The sequence below is a fragment of the Marmota flaviventris genome, chromosome 1 (assembly GCF_047511675.1).
Source record: "Marmota flaviventris isolate mMarFla1 chromosome 1, mMarFla1.hap1, whole genome shotgun sequence".
Lineage (NCBI taxonomy): Eukaryota > Metazoa > Chordata > Mammalia > Rodentia > Sciuridae > Marmota > Marmota flaviventris.
Window position 1 is genome coordinate 158,516,471 of NC_092498.1, and position 27,276 is coordinate 158,543,746.

The 27,276-nt window shown below is 46.6% G+C and overlaps 1 protein-coding gene across 1 annotated transcript; it reads right to left on the bottom strand.

The window, feature by feature from the left end:
• Positions 1-703: 703 nt before the first annotated feature.
• Positions 704-27,052, bottom strand: Top3b (DNA topoisomerase III beta). Its single transcript, XM_027923711.2, has 18 exons — positions 26,984-27,052; positions 19,633-19,818; positions 18,371-18,502; positions 15,460-15,566; positions 14,748-14,822; positions 13,167-13,363; positions 12,347-12,503; positions 11,250-11,363; positions 9,478-9,568; positions 7,624-7,778; positions 7,390-7,495; positions 6,575-6,721; positions 6,278-6,451; positions 4,375-4,503; positions 3,660-3,809; positions 3,127-3,227; positions 2,262-2,463; positions 704-1,257 (listed from the first exon to the last, which is right to left on the bottom strand). The coding sequence occupies exons 2-18, from the start codon at positions 19,700-19,702 to the stop codon at positions 776-778; spliced, it is 2,589 nt and encodes an 862-aa protein (XP_027779512.1). The 5' UTR covers positions 19,703-19,818; positions 26,984-27,052; the 3' UTR covers positions 704-775.
• Between the last annotated feature and the right edge of the window lie 224 nt (positions 27,053-27,276).

Below are 27,276 nucleotides of genomic sequence, written 5' to 3' on the forward strand. Positions count from 1 at the left end.
AAGAGGGTGGAAGGTTTCCCCACACAACAAAACTAATATAGGAGCCCCTCCTTGTGGCTGGACAGGAGAGCACAGGAAGGAGCCAGTCAAGAGAGCTGTCTGGCCTGAAGCCCACACCTGTCTGCCACGAGGTACTGACTTACAGGGTATTTTTTAAGCCTGGTATGCAATTAGTTTCAATGGAGTGCCCAGTTGCTTCTGAGACAACAAAGGCTCATTATCAGAATGAACAGGAATCAGAACAGGCCCCAAGAAGCTGGTGGAGTCACACAAAAAACGTGCTGAACTTGGGAGTCACAAGCATACAAGTGTGTGGGGGCTGGAGCCAAGGCCAAGGGGATTTATGAGCCAGGCCCAGAGAGGATGTCTATCAGGCCTGCCTGCTCCATTAAGCCTTTTGCCTAGGACACCTGCAGGACTGATGGGTTGTTGATCCCCATCTTCTTCATGGCATCAGGCTATCTCCTGCTTGTGCACATAGCTAGCATTATTATACATGTACTGAGATGGGGTGTGAATTCCGACTGGGTCTATTTTCTGCAGCTCCGGTCTTGGAGGCACAGCCAGGGTGGGGGCAAAGTGGGGAACACTTTGGCATACATAGGAGGAAGAGGTAGGTGTGGGGGGAGGAAGGAAGCCCCACTGGTTCCTAGGGCACAGTAATCCTCTGATGTCGCTGCAACAGCAAAAGGCTCCAGGCCTCTTGCTCTGGAGAAGGCAAAATGCATTTTAATGGTTTCAGTGACTGGAGTCTGGGTAAGGTAGGACAGGGATGTCATACAAAGTAGGCAGCCAGGGCTGACATCTTGTCCTTTGGCCGCTTGGGATTGGGCTTCCCTGGGGGTCGCCGGCCCCGGCCCCGCCCTCGGCCCTGCCTCCTCCCAGGCCCACCACGGTGCATGGGGTGGCAAGAGGCTGCATGCTTCAGCTCCACCAGCTCCTGGAATATGGGGTCGCAGAAGACACAGCCTGTGTGCTGTGTCTCATCTCCTGGGAGTGGGGACTTGGCTTTGTTGAAGTCCACGTCGAGCAGGGCAGCCTCGCAGGTATTGCAGGTGTCGGCAGACACTCGAACACGGTGGGCGTTCTCAAAGCAGTGAGCTACCACGTTGCACTTGTTGCAGGCCACTTTCCACTTAGGGCCTGAGGTAGGGTCCAGCACCAGGACCCCACTCTCACACTCTACACACTGGCCGATGCCCAGCATGCTCAGTGAGTGCTGGCAGGTGGGGTGTGTGCACTCATTGCAGCCCATGCCTGTGGGTAGAGGGGAAGCTTGTGATGCACCTCTGCTATGCTCACCTATCCCTACAGCCCCCTGGGCCTGCTCTCAGTGTCTCAAATTCCTGGACCCCTTGTCCTGGCACAAAGTGCTCCTTTTGATCTTGCTCATGGGGACAATCTTGCTTTTATAGATCCTGGATTCCTGAATTTTCCCAGCTGCCATCACTCCCTGTTTTCTGCTTATTTAAAAACTCCTCAATCTTGAAGGCCCTCCAGCCTAGTGTCTTTTTGGCAGATCCTAGCCAAATCCATCCCTAACCTTCTCTTTGCTTTCACAGCTCATCACTGGCAACTCCATGTGGTCCTTGTATCACTGGGCCACATAGGAATGTCTTTTGGACAGCCGGAGGGCTAAGATGGGGCGTCATTACTCTAGCAGTCTGGATGCAGGTGGGGATGAGTCTGTGAGGGCTCCTTCCAGATCCCCAGGTTAACATGGGTAGATGTCTCACTCCCACTGGTTCCTAGTCTATAGTAGGGGATGGTGACACCTGAGAGGCTGTGCAGGATGTAAAGAACACAGCATGGGTGAGTGTGATGGTTTCTGGGTCCCCTCTGACTCTTGGCTCAGTTCTCTCTACCCTGCCTGGATACATGCTCTCCTTTTTCTAGTAACAAGTATATGAGAACAGAGTATAGCAGTGGGTACTGCTTGCTGAGTGGCCTCCACATGCTGCAGATTCTCATTCCCCCAGCCCAGGAGGAATCATAGCTCACCCCTTGCCCAGATCCCCAGTGACCCAGCAGCATGGAGTAGCCTGCCCACTCAGGCAGAGTGGCAGATAGGCTGACTGGTGGCTGAGCAGTGCCCCAGATATACTTCAGATCTTCCATCTTAGCACCAGTCAGTGTGGGAAGGGCTGGGGTGAGGGATCTCCTTGGAGCCTGGTGTGATGAGGCTGGGACTGGTGCTAAAAAGAGACTATAGCTACCCAGTGGGGACAAAGGGCAGCCAGGACTTGGGGTGCTTAACTCACCTTTCTTCATGTCTCGGAAGGGTGGGTGGTTGTAACAGTAGGGACATAGTGGGTAGCTCTTGCCCCGGGAACCTGATGACCACAGAACCAGCTCGAAGTCATCCAGTGGGCACCGCAGTTCCTTGTAGAGTTTGATGGTGCCATTTTGAGGGAGGGTGTAGGTCTCATCACAGTGGGAGCAGTGCAAGCGGCTTGGCTTGGCCTACAGCAATGCCAAGAGGGAATACAAGGGCTTCCAGGGCCATTGACTTTCCTGCCTGCCCTCCTTTCCCTCAAAATATAGAATACACAACAAGTATGTAATATAGAATACATAACATGTTAATATAGAATATAATACATTGCCATCAAGGACCTTCAACCAAAAACTATAAGCCTTAGTACATTCTACACATGAATGAAGGTAGTTCTAAAGTCCTGGCATAGGGCTACAGTTGTAGCTCAGTGGAAGAGCGCTTGCCTAGCATGCATGAGGCACTGGGTTTGATTCTCAGCACCATATAAAAATAAATTTAAAAAAATAAAGGTATTGTCCATCTACAACTAAAAAAAAAAAAAAAAAGTCCTGGCATGTAGGTTAATACCCACCCATGATAGCAAGAAACATGTGTTAGGAAATAATGGACAATGTGTGTTCACATGGCTTAATGGCTGATGTGTTTATGGGGTCTGGGGGACATTGGAGGTATTTGTTGGTACTGACTTAGGTCTTTCAATTATTCTGTGTGAAACCCAAAGCAAAATACATTATTTCTGTATGGCTAATGATAAAGCAGAGGCCTAAGAAGTGACATGATTTGCCTGAATTAGTGCAGAAGGGTGCTATGGGCAGGAAGGGCAGTTACAGCCCTTCAACCCTTCTTACCTGGATATACTTCATGAACCGGTGACACTTCCCACAGCGTGAGAGGGGCTTGCCTGTGGCTGCCAGGGGTGAAAAAGACACCTCCATCAACTCATCCATACCTGAAAGCAAGCATAGTATAGGACAGAGTTACATCCTTTCTAGTCTCTGGCAGCCTACCCTCCAGTATGTGGCTTGGTGTAAATGGGTGGGCTGGAGTGGGGGTTACCACACATGGTTGATGTCCTTAGTGTGAACACATCCTTGCAGGTGGTGGGGTTTCTACTGTTGGTGATGGAATGGCAGAGCAGTAGCCCCATTTGTCAGGTGTGTGTGTTCCTGGCAATGTGTGTGTTGTTAATCCATCTGCTATTTAATCTCAATAATAACCAGTGAGGAGGCATCATTTCCTTAGCCTGCAGAGGCCTGGAGTTCAGATCTGGTAATGGGCCTCATATGGGTGCCCTTAGTTCTCTAAGTACTGCCAGCCCTGATTGGTAGTGGTGATGGTGGGTATCCTTTGGTGGCGGGGGAAGGGAAAAGGTGGAGCTTACCAGCGATGGAGTCAACAAAGTAGTGGAACTTCCTCTTGAAGACATCCAAGGTGTGGCCTAGGACCTGGCGGTAGTCAGCCTTGCCTTGGGCAATCAGGTTCAACTGCTTCTCCACAGCACTTCGGATGGTGGGAAGCACAAGCTCTGCATCTGTGAGCAGATGGGTGGAAACTGCTACAAGCACTTGTACCCAAGGCCCTGCCATCCCCACTGCCTGCTTGTCCCTCCAAATCCAGCTTGCCTCCTGGTCTCTCCCTGGGCTGTTCAGCCAGAATTTGATGGCACCAGGCTGACTCCTATACCCATAGGCCTTTCCCAATTTCCCACAGGGAAATCTTGCACAGAGTGGGTGAGAACATCTTGTCTAGGATCATATTACAGATATGGCTGTCCTCAGGCCACATCTGTGCTGTGGTTCTGCATTCCCAGAGGCCTAGGACATCTCTACAGGAGAGAGCTGATGGGCTCCTTAGCGAGCTATCCTTACCTATCCTAGGGCTTGTCTGTGGAAAAGAGCCCCTTACTTTCCATTTTAGATCTTTCAAGCATGCCTGTAGGTCCTGGGCAGCACTCCTGCAGTGGGAGTTGGGGGAGTACATGAGGGGGTAGGGGCTCAATGCAGGGCCAGGACCCATCTTGAGGAGACAGCAGAGTCACCACTTAGGGAGAAGCTGGGGAGTCCACAGGCTCTAGGATACAGGACCAGGGGACTCACCAATCTTATAGTAGCCATGCACCAGGACAATGCCAAGGTTGGTGGGCTTGAGTCGGCGGCCACTCTCCACAGTGACATAGTTGCGCTGACAGATATTGTTGATGTGCACAGGGATGCTGGCATCAGTCCCTAAAACACATAGCAAGGCCCTGGGTTTTCCTTAGCCTGCAGCCAACAGTACCCACTGGACTGTGCACTTGAGCTTTATCCCCACCTGATGTTGGGACCCTCCATCTCAGTGCCTCCCAACCACCAACAGGAGGGAGGACTGCATGCCTGTGGTTCCCTCTACACGGGGCTGGGCACCACACTAAGTGCCTTTCCTATTTTGTCTTGTGAATCCAAGGACAACCACTCATAGGGTACTTATTTTAGCTTTATAATTGAGGCCAGAGGCTCAGAGAGGTTAAGTGACTCTGTCAAGGTCACAGAATTTACTCTGCAACCATTAAATGTAACCTCCTTGGCTTCTATTACCTGGAAACTATAGCAAGCAACCCTTCCTGGAGGAAGAGCCCCAGTACCTTCCAAGGGGAGCTTACAAGTTCACTGTTGAACCCAGCTGGTTTTACCCATTTCCTATCTCCCACTTTCTCCATCTTTCTAGAGTTCTTCATGATCCCCAAGGCAGGTTCCCAGTTCCAGGGATGTAACTCCCTCAGCCTTGAGGAGCCTACTTGGTCGAGAAGGCAGCTGAAAGTAAGGCATTCTGAGTGTGGTGTGCGTTGGTCAAGAGAAGGAAAAAGGAAATTCATGCTGACGGCACACCTGCCAGTGCTAGTGGGTGACAGGCAACTCAATGAAGGAGAATTTTCCATATGAAGAAATGGGTACCTGGAGTCTAAGAAGCATGCTGAAGTTCCAGAGCTCACAGACCCTGTGGATTAGGATAGGAGTGGTTCTGTGCCCATGTAGGGCTCTGAATCCCCAGTATGTTCTTGCCATAGCCTTGAATGGCAGCTCTGCTCAGGCTCCCCGGCCCATTTTCCTTTTGGCAGTACTGGGGACTGAATTCAGGTCCTCATGTATGCTAGGCAAATGCTTTACCACTGAGTTATACCCCCAGCCCTTTAAAAAATTTTGTTTTGAGACAAGGTCTTGCTAAACTGCCTAGGCTGGCCTCAAACTTGGGATCCTCCTACCTCAGCCTCCAGAGTAGCTGCGATTACAGGTGTATGCTGCTGGGCATACAGTGGGCTTGACCAGACCCTTTTTACACAGCCCTGTGGGCCTCCACCAACAAGGCTACCCTTGCCCACTTTCCTGTTTTGAAGGTCACCTAAAAGCCCTCTTCGCTGTAACAAATGTAGCTTGTTTTAGTCACTGGGTCCAGATCCCTTTTTCATGTATGGCTGCTAGAAGTCATGACTTGAAAAGGGTTCCTAAGCCAGAGAGGGGCTGTTCTGTTAATGGGAAGGAGCTAAGAATACTTGGGGAGCAGCACCCATACTCCATAGCAGGCTGAGGGCTGCTCCATTGGGACTTACCACAGGTGCCCCAGGCCCCTAAGAGAAGCAAGACCAGAACCTGATTCCAGGAAAGGCATGATCAGTTATGTAGACTTGGGAGGCTGCTGATCTGACTTATGAATCTTTTGGCATTGTGGGTCAACTCTCAGCGCTGTGTGTGCTAGTTAGTACATGACCTCACAGTGCATGAGAATGTATCCTGGCCTTCACAAAGAAGGCTAGGTCCTGATGTGACAGTGTTGTGAGTTGCTTCCCACTGTGGATCTGCCAGGATCAACTATTCTACAGGGTGCCACCAGTTATCAGATACTGGTCCACAGATTGGTGCTGGGCTGGGTGTGTAGGGGTTACTGGGCAGCTTTGCTGGTATATCCTTTTGGCCCCAGTCCTGGGGAAGGGAACCCTGGGTCTAGTAACTGGGTAGATGCACCCACCGATGCCATGCTTCTCCATGAGTGTGATGAGCTCAGCCTCAGTAAGGTAATCAGGTGGGCTTGTCTGTTTCTCCAGCATCTTCACCTCACCCACAGCAAAGGTATCACCCCTCTGGCAGGTGGGTAGGCTCTCTTCCAGGGGCACGCTCTGCCAGGGCATAATCTCTGTGAAGCCTAAAGAGAGATAGCACCACCATTTAGGGTCTCCATCCTGGGCAACCCAGGCCTCAGACCCTAGGCCTACCATCTCTGGATCCAAAATCTGTGAAGGAGGATTCCTAGGACTCACAGTTTTACCTGGTGAGATGACAGTCTTCCCTGAGCAGGTAAAGAGCTCAGGACCAATCCTGAAGGAGATGGTGCTCTGGAGGTACTTGCAGTCATGGCTAACGGTGGCAATGAAGTGCCTGGTGATATACTCATAGAGCCGCCATGCATCACCCCCTGCAAAAGGCCCACAGTCAGTCACTCTGGTGGCCTGGCCAGGTTTTAAGGACCCCTAGCACTTTCCCTCCAGCCTTGGCATGGATGCCAGGGATGGCCTGCTCCAAAGTCCAAAAAAGAAGGAAGGAAAACACACAGCAAGGGAAAGCCAGTCTCCTATGTTTAGTGGTATCTTCATAGCCATGGCTCCCACCTCTCTACACAGCCTCTACCTGTTTCTCTGGGGCTGCTCTTTAGGCTCCAGCCTGTCCTACTGTCTAGTGACATGCCACCTCACTTCAAACTCCAGTGTGTGTAGTAGCTCCTGTTTCCACTTGGACTGTTCTCTCTTCCCCATCTGCCTTTTCCTGGCATGAGATCCATGTAGGAGGTGCAGCCCATCATTGAGCCCTGTCACTCTCTGCCTGGATCCCATTCCATTTCCTCTGATGTTGTCTGCTCACTGACTTCTCCCTGATCAGTTGCCACAACTTCACTACTAACCTCAGTCCATGGTAATGAAGCAAAGCTTTCAGGTGAACCCCTCACCAAGCCAGGGAAAGAGGAGCATATTGCCAATAGGGCCTGACTCTGTCTAATGGTGCTGTGTAGCTATGGTGTCTTGCCCTTTTCCCTGCCCCGCCAGAAGCTTGAGAAGTGTGTGGGGAAGCGGGCGGGGCATCTGATACCTAATTCTGCTTCTGTGGCAGACCTCATGGGTGTAATAGGAGGATGATCTCCAGCATCGTGGCCTTTCCGTGGGCGGTTGATACCTTCTGATAACAACCGCTTCACCTGAGGAAGAGAGCACAGAGTGGAACTGAGTCTGGGCATGGCTGCCTCCTACTAGTCCTGGGTTTGACCAAAGTGCCTGAGCCTGTTCTGAGGCCTGAGTGAGCAAAAGCAAGGTCCACTCCACTTACCGTGTCTGCCCAGTAGGGGTGGTTGGCCTGCTGCCGCAGAGAACCCTTCAGGTCAAAGTTCTCAGGATAGTGGGTGGTCTCTGTCCGTGGGTAGCTGATGTAACCCTGTGTATACAGCCGCTCAGCTGTTTGCATGGCATGCTGTGGTCCCATGCCTGTGAGAGACAGGAGACTCAGGAGCCTGGAATGTGGGGATAGCCGGTGTGCTGACCCTCACATGCTTTATTGTCCAAGAAGAAATTTACCTGCAGCCCTGCCTGGCTTAAGTGGACAGGATATCTTACATTCCTCAGCAAACTACCTGTTATCTGCAGGAGAAATACAGGCCTGAAGTAATGTTGATAAGAGGAACTCCAGTTATGCTGAAGGAGGAAGGGAGACTTTTGTGACCCTTTTCACAGACTACATCCCAAAACTCAGAGAGATAAGGATAATTCCTATTAACCATAAAATCTGTAAGAATTTATGGTTAAGAATACAATTAGAACTGGTCAGCATGGGCCAAGGTAACCTAGAGTTGTCATGGCAGTGGGGACTTGAAAGTTTGATGTCATCCTGCTATCAGTCAAAAGTCAAGAGGTAGACCTGAGTGAGACTTTCTAGAAACTTCTCTGGGATCCCAATAAAACTGGAGTGCAGGGGCTGGGACTGTAGCTCAGTGGAAGAGTGCTTGCTTAGCACATATGAGGCACTGGGTTTGATCCTTAGCACCACATAAAAATAAATATAATAAAGGCATTCTGTCCAACTATAACTACAAAAAAAAAATTTAAAAACAAAATAAAACTGGAGTGCAGGAGAGGCATACTGTCCTTCTCCTCTTTGAGAGGACCCACTCTCTCCCCTGAGAGTGTCTCCTTTCCCTTTTCCTATCCCTTCAATAAACTCATCCCTGTTATTCTCAGTAATGTCTTTAATATTTCTAATTTGATCACAAGAATGGGGCTTAAAGGGGGGGTATCTTTATGAGGCCTCAGTTTCCCAGAAAGCCTAGCTCTGTAACAATATCACATGCATGTTACTCACGGCTATGGTGATGATGGAGCACCTCTCTTATACACATATAGCTATAGGGCTATAACCATAGTGGCTATTGAGCCTACTATGATAACAAAGAGCACAATCACAGTTCTGAGCCATTGTGGTGTTTTATCCTTCTCAATATACTGAGGTAGGGTTCATCCTGCTGCTCCCTGACCAACAGAGGCCAGCACTAAGCTAATGATCACTTAATGATACCACTGTCCTCCTGGGACTCTGGAGGCACTGATCCGCAAAGACATAGCCCATGGCTCCCCATGGCTGGGCCACCAAAGCCTAGAGACTGCTAGCTGTTAGAAACTGCCAGGTTTCCAGCCCAACCCCTTTATGATTGAGTAGGAAGCTCAGAGATAAAGTTTACATCTATTTCTAGTTGGCTGAGGCCTCTCCCTTGTGCTAGTGAAGCTGCTTGAGAATTCTAATGTTAGGTTGTCCCTCTCAAGTAGAGGCCAATATTATCATTGCTATTTTAAAAGATGCTATTTCCCATAATTTAGTCTTTATAGCAAACCAAAGACACAGGTAATATTGTTGCCCCATTTTCTCAGGGGATAAGAAACTGAGGCTTGGGCTAAGAAAGGAAGTGGTTAAGTTGAGTTTGGACCAGAGTTTGGCTCTGGTGATGGATCTCCAGAGTAAAAGGCCTCTGAGGGATTCTGCTGACCCAGGGCCCTGCATTGAAGGTAGCCTCCATGTGTTTTATCCTGATAGCAACTACTGAATCACTGAATACTATGAGACACTATTCTCTCGTTTACATTGACTTATTCCTACTCTGGAACTTAAAGAGAAATGAAATTGGCCCCCACATACCCAGAGCAGAGCTAGCCACACGCAGCATCTCCACAGTGTTCAGGGCCAGTGGCCTCTGCTTGGCCTTTTCTTTCTTACTTGTGGTCTCCACCTAGAAGAAGGGATATTTTGAGTAATTTTTGGAAGGGAGAAGAGCCCATAACAGAGGGAATCCAGATGTGTGGGCAATGGATTTGGTTTAATTCATTTGGTCTTCCTGCTTCTGATTTCACTCTTTCCAGTAGTATGAAGACTGGATTGAATATTCAGGACCAGGAAAGGAAAAATAATGAAAATTCTTTTCTAGAAAAAGAGAAAACATGGAGGTATGGGGAGAAGTCAGGGTAAGGGACAGCAAATACAAATCCCATAGAGGCCAATGTTACGGGATGGTACATGGGTCTGTTCTAGGGACGGTGGCTGTTGTTTGCTGTGCATGGGAATTGCTGACTGGGCCACAAGCATTGCTACAAAATTTTCTAATTTTTCAAGGGAAGCTGCAAGTCCGTATTGTTATGTGATTTTTTGTAAAAGGCCATGCAGGTTAAATGGAAACATCAGTGGGTTGTGCTTGGTTGGTGAGCTACAACTTCCTACCTCTGGACCACACACTTGTTGGAAGAGATGATTCTTTGTTTTGTCTTCTGCAAATACAACCAGAATAATTCAAACTCTGCCCTTTGCCCTTGCCAACCCCTTGTAGACTGGCTAGGGTGGCACATTCTGAATTCCAAACTGACAAATGTGGGTGCTAATGCTGACGCCAATTGTTTATGTGTAGCAAAGGAGACTAGGGTCACTCAGGGTGAGACCTGGAGGTGGAGATGGCGTCTCCGTAGGAATGTCATTGTTGCTATAGGCATGGAACCGCTCTAAAAGAAGTCTAAGAAATCTGAGACAACGGAAACCTGGGCAAAATGGCATGCAAGGAAACCTTAAGAAAGACAAGAAGAAGGCAACTGAAGAAAGCCAAGTTGTATTTCACTGACTTTGGGAGTTATCGGAGCTGCAGGGCATTGATCTGCTGTGATGGCAGTGACTTTCCCCCACTTCCTGTAGCCAGCCCCTTGCCAGGCTGCTCTTCCTAACAGCCAAGCAGTATGTCCTTCTATCTATCTATCTATCTATCTATCTATCTATCTATCTATCTATCTATCTATAAGTAAGAAATACAACTCTACAGAGTTGTGAAAGTTGACTGAGGATCCCAGGTCTATACCCTGCTAGCTGAATGATCTTGGGCAAGTGTGTCCATGTGCACATAGGTCCCTCTATAGTTGTTAGCTTTCAATATCATAAAAAAGGGACATCTGTGTGAAATGAAGTCCTGACAAAGGAGATCAGTTATGTATGGTGGAAAGGGGAGAATTAAGAGATCTGGCAGGGCCACAGGTGTGTGTAGTGTCTGGTAGGGAGTAGATACGCAGAACTTTGGAGCTACCACACTGGCAGAAGTATCTTAGGAGTGTATGTGTGAGTAACTATTCCTCTTTCCAAAAAGATATCTGTTTCAGAAAGGGGAAGAAAGTTGTGACCCATGGTTATAGACTGTACCTCTGGCCAGAGGTTTCTTTTTTCTCTTTCTTTTTAAAAATTTTTTTAGCTGTAGATGGACACAATACCTCTATCTTATTTATTTACTTCTATGTGGTGCTGAATATTGAACCCAGTGCCCCACACATGCCAGGCAAGCGCTCTACCACTGAGCTATAACCGCAGCCCCTGGCCAGAGTTTTCTGGAGTTCTACATCCACAAAAGGCAAATATGATAGATATGGGAGTAGGAGGCATACCTGAGCTTCCTTCTCCAGTTTTGTCATGTTTAAAAACATTTGTGCAATCTCCCTGTCAAATACTCTCACTCGGTCCCAGTCCAAAAGGAGAGATTTGTCTTTATCTGTGTTAACCTGTAGAAAGGACAAAAAGTGAACACACAAGAAGTATCCAGGTGAGCTTTCTCAGGGAAGGGAATCAGGGGAAGTTGATCTTTGTACGGGAGCAAAATGGTCTCCACTCTGATTTCTCCTAACTGTAGTTGTTTAGCTTACAGATATGCAGGCTGGCATCTAATCCTCCCTACTCCCCTGCCAGCAATTGGGTGGGTGGTCTCAAGAGGGTGGCCTGGAGTTGAGGCTGATGTGTCATTAAGAAAGTGTCTGAGCCTTTATCTCTCACTCCATCCCTGCCTAGCCTCAATGCCTGGCTAGTCTAGGTGCCTAGGTATGCCCGTACCAAAGATCACCAGCCCTGTGTCAATCAGAACAACTCTGCTATGCTTTTTTTTTTAGGTACTGGAGATTGAACTCAAAGGCACTCGACCACTGAGCCACACCCCAAGCCCTATTTTGTATTGTGTTTAGAGACAGGGTCTCACTGAGTTGCTTAGTGCCTCGCTTTTGCTGAAGCTGGCTATGAACTTGTAATCTTCCAGCCTCAGCGTTCCGAGCCACTTGGATTACAGGTGTGTGCCACTGCGCCCAGCTTTGTTATGCTTTAAATCAAGCTTAAAGAGGCTTTTATTCAAAGAAAAGTTCTAAGCACTTTCAAAAAGTTTGAAAGCCCATGGCCTCAATCCAGTTCTTGGATCTGACCACCATAGTTGCTGGTCCCTTAGGGGGTTGACTTCACCCTGTACCACTAGAGTGAAATTCATTCTTACTTATCCAAATTCAATATATTCAAGTCCAACCCAGCCCCACTACCCCCCATGAAGGCAGGGAACCTCTTTTCTGGGGCACAGAAAACCATTCTCATTTACAGCTATTCACATTTGTGTCCTTAGCCAGGGGACTGCAGGATAATAAAAATGATGGTGGTGGAGGAAAACTCTGAGAATCCACTCACCAAACCTGGAACAACAGAGAAGGAATACAGAAGGGGGGAAAAATACCTTGGCCTGCAGCACCCAGTAGGTCTCTGGTTTGAAGGATTGGATTTTATCATGTCTCTCCACACAAAATCCCAGGGTAGGAGTCTGACATGGCCCAAAGGAGATGAGAGAGCTATCTAAATCACCGTATTTCCCTTGGAAATATTTTGTCTGGAACCTAGGGGGAGTGGTGGGGTAAAGAGAAAGACAGTTGATTAAGAATTCACTTAAGACATTATCATTAAACCCCTGTGTGAGTCTAGCCTGGGGCTTGGGGTGTATGTTGGGAAGTGGTACAAGTAAGCTGCTATTAGTTTGAAGTCAGTGTAACAGAGTGTGTCATGCAGGAATCATGTGTACATATGATGGACAAGTGAGTGAGACCCAGGGAGTCTCCTATTATTTTGAGTGAGGGGTCCTTCTATTATACTCTATCCATCCATTGCATTCTTCTTAGGACTCTTGAGTAAGGATACCCTCTGTTTATCAAGTGGCAGTTTGTGTGATGTGTATGCCAACCATATATGTAATTTTCTTCATGTTTTTTTTTTTTTTTATGTAGATGGACACAATATCTTTATTTTATTTATTCATTTTTATGTGGTGCTGGGGATCAAACCCAGTGCCTCACATGTGCCAGGCAAGTGCTCTCCACTGAGCCACAACCCCAGACCTTTCTTTAAGATTTTTAAAATGTGAAAATTGCCTGTTGCTGATCTGGGCTCCAAGAGGCTCTGCGGTTGCAGATGGGGACCAGCAAAGGCAGGTACCTAGGGTAAAGGGAGGGAAGGGGTATGCTTGGGCCCAAAGTACATGTGTATGTCTGGGTGGGGGACAGCACCTGGTGAAAGCACAGCCAATACGCAGGTCCAGTTCCTGGCGGGCATCCACTGAGAGTGCCTCATTGTGGTCTGGCTCACCCAGGCGGGCCATGGCGTTACAGATGTCTGTGTCAGTAATGGAGCTGAACCTAGCCCGGAACACGGTCTTCTCATTGCTGTGGGCTTTATTCATGACAGGCAGAACAGCATCAAGGACCTGGGGGGAAGGAGGCCTGGCTGTGATTGTCCCCAGGCTACCTACCTCCACACCTCTGCAGTTGGGCCTGGCTCTTTCCAGTGCTGAACCTTTTGTGTGGGACACCTTCTTTCACCCCTGCCAGACCCTTCTCCATCTCTCTGCCTTTTCAGAAGCTTTGGTCTCTCCACAAAACCTTCGTCACATGGCTCCCTTTCCTTCCAACTATAAATATGCCTGGACACTCCCCTACTTACTATAACTCTGCAACTGCCACCTTTCTTGTCTTCTGCTCCCAGTTAGTAAATGCTACTGCCAAGCATACAAGGGACACCAAATCTACCCCACTTGATCTGTTTCCCCTTTTCCTGGAGGAGAGTGTGCTTAGAAGGGTAAGTGAAACTTTCAGATGACTGGAGGAAAGTCGGGGAAAGAAAAAGGAAGGAAGAGGAAATGGGCAAAAGTGGCAAGACCACAGGTGGGTTCAGCTTGTGGGTGGGGGTTGGGCACAGCAGGTCCTAGAGTTGAGATGCACTATGAAGGCTGTGCAGAGTGACAGGAGTGTCCTTATTGGGGAGAAGTGGTTTTATTTCTGAAGGAAGAAAGCTAATGAGCTGCTATCATTCTCCACCCCCAGATGCAAAGGTCCCTGGAAGTGGGTGGGGAGGGGGTAGAAGGATATCTAAGAAGGGAGTATGCAATTGGGTTGGTTGAGGGTACTGCACTAGATTGCCAGGTGCCCTGAGAACCCCATCTCACTGTAATCATCTCCTGAACCCAAAGGCATATCAGACCATAGGTGAAAGCTGAGGGTACAGGGACACAGGGTGACTTGTATGGAGCTACAGCCTGAGAGGCATGAGTGAGACTGGCAGTTATAATAAGCATGAGAGTACTATGACTTAAGTAAGCACAAGAAAGGGATACATGGGAAGAGAGGGAAGCCCTCCCTCTCTACAGGGTGGGCTGTGTGACTGGGGGTGACTGGGAGGTAGGAGGGCATTCTGAATGAAGCAGAGGATGTGTAAAGGTGGGAGATGAGAAGAATGAGGTCTCAGAAAGGTGTTCTGGTGCTGAGGTGATCAATCACATCAACTGAAGGTCCCAAGGCACTGAGCTGGGTCTGGGACCCTGAAAACTAACTTACTACATTTTGAAATCTGCATCTCCCTAGATAATTCTGCCCCCTTTTAAACCAGCTCCTACCATGTGTCATTAGAAAGCAAAGTAACACTAGGGTCTATTCATTTTCAAGTGTTTATAGAATTTCCCAAATAAAGGGTGGGGAAGGCATTTTAAAGCTGCTGTAGATAACCCCTTACACTTCAGCTTCAGGAATAATGGGACTGAGGGTGTTAGATTATTGGAAAAGTTAAAAGTGAACCAAAGTGGGCACTATACTTACCTCAAAGCAAATGTTCTCCCCTTCCTTGTCACAGTCTAGCCATAGCACAATGTAATCGCAGCCTCTGCCCTCCACCTGTCCAAAAGCACACATTAACATGCATCTGTCACAGGCCCAGGCCCTGTGATACTCCCCTCTGGGGACAACAGGTAGAGCCTGGGCCCTGGGGACTAAGTCTTGGTTATGAGGACTAATGCCTAAGCTGAGCAAGGAGCTGGCTACAGTGAGGCTGGCTCAGCTTCTCAGAAAATAATTTATCTCAGAAGGGTTGTTTTTTGGATCAAAAAATGATAATTATAATATGGTCTTTATCCCCAAAATTGAAATATTAAAAGTCCTGAAATGAAATAACCCTTATTAGTAATGGTGGTTGTCTTGGGTCATGTGGTTAGAAATAATTTTTTTCTTTCTGCTCATCTATAATTTCCAAAATAAATATGTATTTATTTTAAAATTGGAGGAAAAAAACTCAACTAAACCAAAGCAGAATGTCTACTCTTCAGGATTGAGTGATAGGAATGACTAGGATGGGGGAACCAGGCCTGAAGGTGCCTTGTGGGCCAGCAGGAGATGCCCACAGAAAGGGCAGAAAGGCAGCCCAGGGCAGCCATCAAAGGTTTCTGTGTCTAAGATGAAGATGAGGATGAGGACTTAACTAATGGCAGGCAAAGACAGCTGGAGTCACCTGATGAGTTCCTGTCCCTGTACGTACCTGCAGGAACTTCACCATGTTCAGCTTGGGATTAGCTTCCTTCTTCTCTGTTGGAGCTTGGCTGAACAGCTCTGCAGGGTCCACCTTGTCCCACTTGTTGTACTTTCCTACAAACCACAGTCTCGGTGAAACTGAGTCACACTGCACAGCTCACAAAGGCTTGGCCTCCACAACTTTCATAACCCCAGGGAGACAGTCTCTTCTCATTAATGAAGAGAAGGAGGCTTGGATGAAGATTGGCCCGAGGTCACTTGACAGTCAGAGGCAGCAGGGCTGATATGTGGATTCAGGTCTTTGGGTAACCCCACCCACCAGGCCTTCCTTCCCCTGGGCTGTTAAGCTGATGATACCCTGACCTGGCCACTCTTGGGAACCAAACAAGCAAACTCTCAGCAGGGTTGCTATTCTAGCCTTTCTTCTGGTATTTTCCCTATAGTGGAAAGCACCATTTCTGGGTTGGTTCACTTTGCCAGGGCCCTGAACTCATGTGTCATCTTCTCTTCAAAATCAAAGGATTTTGTAAACCTTTCCCACCACACAGCATTTCATAGGGTATACGACAGGGGCCCAGATGTTCCCTGTGGAAGGTCAACCTCTCTTGGCCTCATGTCTGGTACCTCCACCTACTTCTCTACTTATGGTCTGGCTCTTGCAAGCTTGGACTTCTGGCTTTATTTTAGGCCCCATTCTTGCTGCCTGGGAGTACATGGTCAGATGGAGTTCTAATCCTTGCTCTCTATGTGCCTTTTGGAGAATAAAGCCTGGGGCCCCAAAGCTTGGCTACACCACTTCATCGCCTTTGTTATTATTGGTATGGTTATGGAGCAAGAAAAACTACTGAGGCTTTAGTGCTTTTGATACCTTCACTATCACATAACAATGAGTTCCTCTTGGGAATGGGAAGAGGACATTGTTGTACATTTCACAAATGAGAAATGGCAACTTAGTCTGAGGAAGTAGCTCAGTGGTACAGCACTTGCTTAGCAAACCTGGGTTCAATCCCCAGCCAAAAAAAAAAAAAAAAAAAAAAGGCAGGGTGAGAGGGAGAAAGAGAGAGAGAGAGAAATGGCAACTCAGAGATGTCTAATCATTGCCCTACTCCAGCTGGTGGCATAGTACAGAAGCTATGGTCTGAGAGTCCCCCAAGGGTTCATGTGCTAGAAGCTTGATTCCTAGTGTGGCAGTATTGGAGGTATAAAACTTTTAAGAGGCTGGGCCTAATGAGAGGTCTTTAGGTCACTTAGGGCACTGCTGTCAGAAAGGATTAAGGTAGCAAGTTGTTTTAAGAGCAAGCCTGACCCTAAATCTTTCTCTGTTTTCCTGCTTTACCATGTGATCTCTCCCTCTTGCATATGCTACTAGGTCCAGATGACACTGTGATATGCCATGATGTCTTTGCTAGAACTGGCACTATGCTGTTTGGATTTTCAGCCTCCAAAACTATTGAATTAAATAAACTTACTTTCTTTAGAAAGTTAGTTTACCTCATGCATTCTGTTGTAGTATAAAATAGACTAATATGGCAGGTCAGAGCTTGGGTTGGACTTATGTTAACCACGTGGTTCTGCACATAGACCCAGGTAGTCACTAATTCTGGCCTTATCAAGGAAATGGATAACAGTAATGATACAAGACAATGGCAGTTCCAGTTAGATTGGCAGCCATTATGAAGTCAAACAACAACAAGTGCTGGCGAGGATGTGGGGAAAAGGGTACACTTGTACATTGCTGGTGGGACTGCAAATTGGTGCAGCCAATTTGGAAAGCAGTATGGAGATTTCTTGGAAAGCTGGGAATGGAGCCACCATTTGACCCAGCTATTCCCCTTCTCGGTCTATTCCCTAAAGACCTAAAAAGAGCATGCTACAGGGACACTGCTACATCGATGTTCATAGCAGCACAATTCACAATAGCTAGACTGTGGAACCAACCTAGATGCCCTTCAATGGATGAATGGATAAAAAAAATGTGGCATTTATACACAATGGAGTATTACTCTGCATTAAAAAATGACAAAATCATAGAATTTACAGGGAAATGGATGGCATTAGAGCAGATTATGCTAAGTGAAGCTAGCCAATCCCTAAAAAACAAATGCCAAATGTCTTCTTTGATATAAGGAGAGTAACTAAGAACAGAGTAGGGTCGAAGAGCATGAGAAGAAGATTAACATTAAACAGGGATGAGAGGTGGGAGGGAAAGGGAGAGAGAAGGGAAAATGCATGGAAATGGAAGGAGACCCTCAGAGTTATACAAAAGTACACACAAGAGGAAGTGAGGGGAAGGGGAAAAATAATACAAGGGGGACAAACGAATGTCAGTAGAGGGGGCAGAGAGAGAAGAGGGGAGGGGAGGGGAGGGGTGATAGTAGAGGATAGGAAAGGCAGCAGAATACAACAGACACTAGTATGGCAATATGTAAATCAATGGATGTGTAACTGATGTGATTCTGCAATCTGTATATGGGGTAAAAATGGGAGCTCATAACCCACTTGAATCAAATTGTGAAATATGATATATCAAGAACTACGTAATGTTTTGAACAGCCAACAATAAAAAATTAAAAAAAAAAAAAAAAAAAGACAATGGCAGTCACCCAATGACCAACAGACAATAGTTAACTCAGCAGGAGCAACAGCCCTCTCTCAAACATGTGTAAGGGCCAGGCACTTCATGAGATAGATATCACCACCTCATCTGCACAGGAAGGTGTACAGGGCATAAGGTGCCTAAAGGGAACTACTGGGACAGGAACTCTGAGATGCTGAGCTCTACAGCCTGAGTTCTGGGCATCTCACTCAGTGGCCCCTAGTCACTAGTCCATGACCTCTGGATGTAGGCTGTAACTAGACCTTTAGCAGTGTTGTGCAGGGCTCCCCTCAATAGGATGAAGGTGGGTGGGGGTGCTCACCCAGGAAATCCAGGGTCATCACATGACCACAGACAGATGTCATCTTGAAGCGGACTGGTTGGCCAGCAAAGGTTCCTGTGTATTCATGGACTGAGCAGGCCCCGTTCAGCCCTTTGTGTGAGGCCATGTTCCCTGAAAAGAAGAAGCATAGAGAGATGGAGCTGTGGATACTATGAAGACCCTGGGCCCAGATGTCATCTCTTGGAAGGCCAGAGTCCTCCTTCCCCAGAGAGGTCAGTTTTAATATTCTTTAGGCCACTGTGGGTAATTTGGTACTGGGAGATTTAATAATAATCAGAGACAATAGCATCTGTAAATGACCTAGTACAATGCACTCACAACACAGAACCCATTGACTGGGAGCAAGAGGCAGACCCTCTTGGGCTTTTTATCTGCAATTCTGTTTCCACTTTTCAATTTGATTTTTGCCTTACTATATTTGAACTTTAAGTTCACCAGGGATTAGGTCAAATTATCAAATTCTATGGTGTCTTTTTCATCTTTTCTACTGATGGTTCCGCAGGCCAACTTTCTCGGCCTCTGAGGGTGAGATGCCATTTCTTGAACCCCTTTAGACTATAAATGCTCAGGTGTACTATGACCTCTTCTTTCCTAAACTGCTGGATCAAGGGTAGATTCCTGCCACTGCTGGGTACCCAGCATCCAAATATCCTTCATATTTAGAGGGAATTAAAAGAAGGAAGGGAAATGGCACTCCACCAGGCAGCCACCCTAGTGTGTTCAGAGGTAGGCATGAGAGGCAGACGTTATCTTTCCAGTTCCCTGGTCTCAGGAAAACTGGAACTTGGCCCATGGTCAAGGCTCCCCCATAGGCTCCTCTTGAATGATGTGAAGTGCAAAGTATGTGAGGCATTGGTGAATTTCCAGAGATGACAATGGCCATGGCATAGATATGGGAGGGGGTCCTGGCTGTCTTGTGTACCTCCTTCCAGTTTACTACTTGTGTCCAATGCCCCTGACTGGCTCAGAACTCTAACAACGAATGCACCTTCCACCTGACTGTGAACTATGTCTTTTTCTTTCTTAAGAGTCCCAGCCCTGGTACACACCAGGTGTGGAAGTAAACACATCCAGGGTGACTACTGTCCAGATGCTTCATTAATGCCTTCTGATCTGAACCAAATCTACCCTGACAGAGGTAGAATCACACTTTGGAAAAAAAGAGAAACATTCTGAATAGTAAAAATAACAATGCTTACAGACCAAAGCAATAAAGAAAAGTTAATGTTGGTCTTTCCTACCTCGAGAAAGGATTTTGGCGATGGACTGTGCCAGGGATGGCTTCTCTGCAACCATGAGAACAGTCTTCATTTTGGCTCAGGGCTGTCAGGGTCCTCAGCCCTAAACACCCCAGTTTCAGAACAACAGTAATGCAAAAGTTCAGAAATTGCTCTTCTGTGGCTCAACACAATTGTCAATGCTAATGCCTAAGGAGAAGAAAAGAAACTCAGGAAACAGCAATTCTTTCAAGGGAACTATATAACTAACAAGGAAATTCACTTAAAAACAAAAAAAAACAAACAAAAAACCCAAGACAAGAGAAAGAAAAATTAGGGAAACTGGAAGGCATTTGGCATATAGATAATGCTCAGGTCAACTGAAGTGGGAATTTGGCTTCATTTGGGGGAAGATGAGGTGACCTGAATGATATCAGATCAATTTTGTCACTAAATCTGTGCCTAGGAAGAAGCTGGGGTATACAGACCTGGATTCAGAGGTTGGGGCAGTGTGGTGCCTGGTCCTTCCCCCTGGGCTAGCTCTTTCACTTGTCAGTGGATTCATCTCTTGGAGGGGAGAGGAACAATCGCAGCCTTTCCTGCACATCAATTCTGTTTGCTCCCAGGCTGAGTGGCATAGCCATCTTGGCTCAGCACTGGGTTACCATGGGATGCTTTACAGAATGCATACGGTCGGCCCGTGCTCCCTAGGTCATACAGTTGGGTCTGAAGCCCATTGGTCCAGTCCCCAGAGGAGCTCAGAAAGCCCTTCATATCTACCTACCTTACTCTGCCTGTTGCTTTGCAGGCCACCCTCCAGCCAAATTAAATTGAATACCATCATTTAAAGTAAAAAAAAAAAAAAAAAAAAATCCATTTGAAGCCTACTTTCTTGCCTGGCAACATCCATCAAACCTGGAGAATGCAGCTTGGCTAACTGCAGGCCCAGCCCAAAGTGAACTCTTCTTTATATTTTAGTACTAGAGATTTAACCCATGATAAGCAGTGCTCTATTACCCCCATCTCACTGAACTTTTCTTTACAGAGTTCTCCTAGCACCCACTGGCAGGATGAATCACTTCCTCCTGTGTCCAATGTCTCTTGGGCAAGGTCTCCATCTCAGCCCACTGCCCATAGTGCCACTGTCAGTTACTGCCTCATCTCCCCAAGCGGAAACACTGCTGGCATTTGCTACAGCTTTCTGGGCCTCCTACATCACTTAACAACTGCTGCTGAGAAGAAAAAAACCTCATACAAACCCTTACTGTCTTTTTTTTTTTTTTTTTTGCAGTGCTGGGGATTGAATCCAGGGTTTCATGCATACGGGGTAGCTCCGTTCCCAGCTCCCTTTCTGTATTTTTATTGTATGTATAGCATTGTATTTAAAAAAAAAAAACACACAAAGACCTGTATTGAGACAATTGGATAACCATCTGGGGAAAAAAATATAAAATCACACTTCTACTTCTTAACCTCCACCAAAACAGATAACAGAGCCAGCAAGATTTAATAAAAAATTAAAACCAGAAAAATACCAGAACAGAAAAATGAACTTAGTAATATGAAATGATGTCCAAACATTCAACAAAGAAAATTACAGCTAAAATGAGTTTGTACTTATCTCATTAGCAAAGACCCAAAGTCCAAGCATGCAATCCACAGGGGTATGGGGGAAGTAAAATTGAATTGACATCTATATGAAGTGATTTGACAATACTTTTGAAAATTACAAGTGCACAGCCTCAGCAATTCCACTTCTAGGAGAGAATTCAATTATTTCAGTTTTTTACTGAGCACCTACTATAAGCTTAGCTTAGTTTTAGTGCAGGGAATATGGTATGGAGCAACACCAGGTCCTGTCCTGGAGCTCACATAGCAGGGCTGAGGAGTTCATAGTTGGGAGGGGACTGGGTGGCATCTGGAGAACAGTTCAGACAGAAGGACAAGGCCCTTATGAGAGATGGCTTGGTGGAGAATTAGGGGGTCAATGAGGAGGTCAGTGGGCTGAGGAGTTGGGTTTGCTCTGGGGGAGCTGAAAGGAAGAGGAGGGTTTGCACAGGAATGGGATGATCTGACCTCAAGTGTTAAAGGGACTCTGTTTGCCATGCAGAAGGGAGTGGGCCCTGGTGGTGGTGGGGGAGAGGAGTCAGTCTGCTCAAGACTGAGATGGGCAGGACATGATATGGGGAAGAGCAAGGATGACTCCCAGGTTTTTGGCTCATACAACTAAAGGAAGAGTGGGGGAAATACCCAGGAGGGAGCAGGGCAGGGCTGGAACTCAGGAGCAGCATTTCAGGTGTGTTAAATGTGTTCCATTAGCTAGATAGCCAAAGTGATTGTGGAGAAGGCAGCAGTTGTGAGATATTGTGGTGCATGGAAGGAGCCCAGGATGGGGGTCAGGGAGATGAGGAGGAGCTAGCAGACTGTGGTAGGAGAGGTGGGGCCCCAAAAGCCAAGGAAAAAAAGCATTTCAGGGGGAGTCATTGACATGTCAAAGGCAGGCTGTGCAATGTGGCAGCAGAGACCTGACCATGGGGTACGACAATTTGAAAGACGCCAGTAACCCTGATGGGAGCTATCAGGGCTCCCTGATTTTTGAATGACAGAGGCAAAAGCTGAGCAGTGTAAGCTCAAGAAAGCTGGGAAAAGGGGAGGGGATGTTGTACTTTTTCCATTTTAAGATGAACAACATATCAGCATGTTTGTACACTGATGTACTCCAGGAGAGAAGGAAAGAGAGGAGATGCAATCGAGAGTAGGGAATTGCTGGAGTGATGCTGGGGTGGGTGAAGGGCTCAGGTAGCAGGCAGCTAAGACCATGGAGAAGAGGAGGAGTCCAGTCAGTCATCTGTTAGTAGAGGAGGAAGCCAAAAAAGGATAGGAGGTAGTGCTGGAGTAGGCTCCTAGAAGGGGAGCCTGGGATTTAGACAGGATCTTCCAAATGAGTATGAGGCAAAGACATGCCAGGGTTTGAGGGATGTGATCATGATGACAGACTTGACTCCAAGAAGGATGATGAGAGAGATAAGGGGATGGGAAGGTTCCACACAGCCTACACACTGTGGCCTCCAAGAACTGTAGGAAATGAGGCATTAGGGTAGAGAGGGAGTCAGAGGAAGCAATTCTCAGGGGGCAGAAATGCTTGAGTGGGAATTACTCAGGAGCTCGGCAGTCAAAAGTTGACTTGGGGAGGGAAAGGGGCCTGAAGTGGGTGAAGGGTGAAGCTGCCAGGAAAGAAGTGACAGAAGTAAGTGGTGGGCACTACTGAAGACTGCTCATGGGAGTTCCTGAGAGGCAGGATAGGACTGGGGTGGAGTGACTAATAAAGGTGGACATGGCACCACCTATGACAAAACACACCACTTGAGGGATTCTCTGCAGCATTATCATTCATGAGAATTTAGAAATGACCTAGAGTATGTTAACAGGGAATCGGTTAAGTAAGTATGACATATCTATACAATGGAATACCCACAGAAGTTAAAAAGGAATCAATCCGCTTGCTAAACATAAAAGTGAATCAGATTGCAGACAAATTTCATCAAGAAAGGTAGGCATTTGGGCTGGGTTGTGGCTCAGTGGTAGAGCGGTCGCCTAACACTTTCGAGGCCCTGGATTCGATTCTCAGCACCACATAAAAATAAATAAATAAAATCAATGTATTGTGTCCAACTACAACTAAAAAATAAATATTTTTTTAAAAAAGAAAGGTAGGCATTTAACTGGTGTGTAGAGAGTGCTGCCATCTGTGATCAAACTCACGTGAGCATGCATGTGCTTTACTCGTTTACAGAGAGCAGATGTGTCTGGGTAGAACTCAGAAGCAGTTGCTCTGAGTGGGATGTTAGTGCTGGGGGCCTGTTTTCTGGCTACCGTCCCTTCTGTACCTTTTGCATTTGATGCCATGGATATATGTGACTGGTCAAAAATAACAAAGATAATAAATTTAAAAGTAAAGAAGAAATAAAATAAAATCAGAAAACTGAAAGACAAAAAGATGTTGACAAAACCCCCTTCACTAATGGGGTCTCTGTTTCCTAATAATGCCCAGGAGAAGTGGTCCAAGGATTGACCTGGGCTGTCAATTCTGGCCCTTACTGTAGGACAAAAATGAAGCTAAGAGTATTTATGAGAAAGTTTCCCCAAATAAAAAAACAATTTAATTTGGTCCCTTCAATTAAGTACTTGGATGTTCCTCCTAAATATACAATCGTCTGTGAGGGGTAGAATTCAAGATCTCTGGGAGTGATGACCTTGGCAGTTTGCAGGTGAGCTCACCAGCTCATATCCTACCAATCTCTCACTGCCCTGCTGTAACCCCCACCCTGTAATTATGGCTGTTTTTGCCTTCAGGCCTCCACCTAGATCACTTTTCCCCATTAGTCCCTGGGACTAATGCTCTGATCCCCTGCCTCTCCCCTCCTGAAAACTGCACCTGGTGTTGCAGATATTTCTCCCATAGACTGAGTCATTTGCTGCTATATTTCTGGCATCCTGTGCACACCGAATGTTTGGTGGATGAATAAATGAATGAACAACTGTAGCTCTGCTCTCTGCTCTGGGGGAGTTTTGGTTCTAGCAAAGGCAGAAGCTCAGAGTGAGGTTTAAGGAGACCCAAAGACTCCCTTTTTCCCACCTAGAGAAGTCAGAAGCCAGAAGGGAAAACTGGCAGCAGAGGGAGACTGTTCCCAATCTATTCCAAAACAGAAAAACGTTTGGTCCTAAAACATTCCTTCAGACTTTTTCATTTCTGTTAGAGTAGCCAGCAGTTATGGTGTAGTGACAATATGCCAGGTACCAGGCAGTCTTGCCATTGTACTGTTGTCCTACAGTGGGAATGTAGGGACAGAGACCAGAAACCCACTTGCAGGACTTGGATTTGAACCTGGATTAGTTTGTCTCTAGAACCTGCACTCTAAACCTTTATCTTGTCCTGCTTCTATGAGGATCCTGAAATACAACAGCAGCCCTGTTTTACTTCCCTATGGTGTTAACTAAACCTGATATGGTCTCCATCTATTTATTTGGTTCTTGTTTTGCAGCCCCTAGAACAAAAGTATGTGCCAAGAGAGTAGGGGTTTTGTCTTGTTCATTTTAATGATAAGTATTAGATGGTAAGCAAATATATATGACTGAATATATAAAGCAGTAATTTTACCTGTAAAATGAATAATAAAAATGCTGCATCTCTAAAATTAAAAAACTGATTTTAAGAGCATTGTAAACACTTCTGCTTCTTAATGTTCTTTTATTCCTATGGTGTCAAAGTTCCAGAAATTTCGCCTTTCTACTACTTCTCTTTCCACATAAGATCCTAGGTTTTCAATACATAATTAACAGTTTGAGAAGTCCCTTCAGAGAGAAACATTTTTCCTTAGCATCTTAAAGGGGATTACCTCATTTACCTAGCAAAAGGGATAAAATTGGGCAGTATGCACAAAGGCATGTGATTTCAGACTGCTTGTCCACCTGGCAGAAAGTGTAATTGCTATTTATGTTTGATATTCACCTGTCTTCCATAGCTTTGGCATTAAAGAAATACGAGTTCTAGTTCAACATTTTAAACTTAAGTACTATATGAGGACTTTGTAACATTCTTAGTGTCACTATTTTGTTGAAAAAAAAAAAAAAAAAACCAACACTGCTTCCTTTAAGGGAATGGGATCATGGACTTCTGGGGTAAGGGTCCTTGGTGGTCATATGGTACAACTATGGCAAAGAAGAACCAACTAAGTCTCAGAGTGATTTACCAAAGTTCACCTGGGAATAGTGTCAAGTTGGGCCTGCCTCTTTACTTTCAGTCCAGTACACTTTTCTTTAATTATATTTCTGCAGTCTTAATGGTGATTAATTTTCTGTGATTAATCTTGGGGCCTCTCTAGTTTCCCATTATGGGACATCTCTCATGGAAACCAAAGAGAAAACCTGAGAGCAATGGTTTGCAAACTTAAACATCATCTTCACACTTTTGCCTTACAAACATCATTACTCATTCTAGTTTTTGCTTTTTAAAAGGCTTAAGTAGGGTTGGGGTTGTTGCTCAAGTGGTAGAGCGCTCGCCTAGCACACATGAGGCACTGGGTTCGATCCTCAGCACCACATAAAAATAAAATAAAGATATTGTGTCCGGCTAAAACTAAAAAGTAAATGTTTAAAAAAAAAAAAAGGCTTAAGTATATAAAAATGGCCAGAAATAGGTTCTTTATGATATACCTACATGGTATATCAATTCAATCTTATTGACCATCAAAGCTCTAAGCCTGCAATTTGTATTATTCCAAAAAGAGACAAGCAAGTGCTTAACCGGGTGGTTGACAGCAAACACCCGAACTAGGATTGTATAGTAGGACTGAGGTGAATTAATATGAGTAAGCAGGTTAGTTTGTTAGTACCCTGTCAACTCTCACCAGCAATACCATCACTGGTATGTGTCCTTTAGAAGATACTAAACACAGAAATTTCTTTCCATGTGTCTATGAACCAGTGGATTTTAGCTCGGGAGTGAGAGTGGAGGTCTAACAGAATTGAGAGTCTAGGATTTCCCACTTCAGCAACTTTAGCAAATACCTACTGAATCGGGAAAAGAAACCTACATTTCTTAAGCTCTTCCACTGTACTAAATATTCCATAACTATAAACACTATTTAGTCTACCAACAATCTAAAAGACAGGCATTGTAACTTTTAAAACCACGAGTAAACTTAAGTTCAGAACAAATCAGACTATCATCAGTTGACCTCGATAAAGGAATCCCAGTGCTCTCTGGCCATCAAGTCCAAGATGAGCTGGTTTCTCACAACCCTGTTCCCAAAGGCGAGAGGGACAGAGGCAAGACAAGGCCATCATTTTCCCTTTCACCTCTGTAAGAAATTACTGTCCCTGGATTCTAAGTAATTTATTCACAAAAGTTTGCTCCCTCTACTACCGAGATCGTGTCTGAGAGCCAGGGTACCCTCAAGACCGAGCCAGGGCCCAAAAGGCTAAGTGTGCAGACTGCACGGACCTGGACCTCTGACGGTCGCACTGCCTCCCGGAGCCTGTTTCCCTACCTCTGAGACCTGGGAAACAGACCTCACCTCAAAGAGTTGTGAGAGGGTTTGGTGAAGAAGAGTACTAATCGCAGCGCGTCCTCCCTTCAGACAAGGGGCTATACGCGCTGACCCACACCACTTCCCTGAACTCCCACAGCAAGCTCGGGAAAAGGATCACCGACAGCGAAAAAAAGAGGAGAGAAGGTAGAGCCCACCCGGGACCCTCTCCCAAGTCCGCGCCCCAGCCCGAGGTGTGCGTTCAGCTAGCACTCAGGAAACAAAAAATTCCCAAGCTTTCCGCTTCCCTGCGCAGCCCGCCACGGCGATCGCCGCCCACCGCTCACCGGTAGCCCTATCGCGGCTCTTGCTCTGGCCGCAGCTCCCGGGGCGCCACCGGCCACCCCTACTTCCGGTCCGGCCGCTTCGGGAGTCGCCGCGTCTGGCGTATCACCGTATATCCTCCGATGCCCGCACGTCCGTGTTCGCGAGTACCGCAACTTGTGCGTTCCGGAAGCGGGTCCCGGAGTTGCTCTTTTAATTTGCAATAGGCTGGGAATCCCAGACTTTCCCTACTGAGCCCTGTGTTTCTTACCGTTGCGGGGTCCCTAAGCCTTAGGCATGACCCCTCCCCTCTACA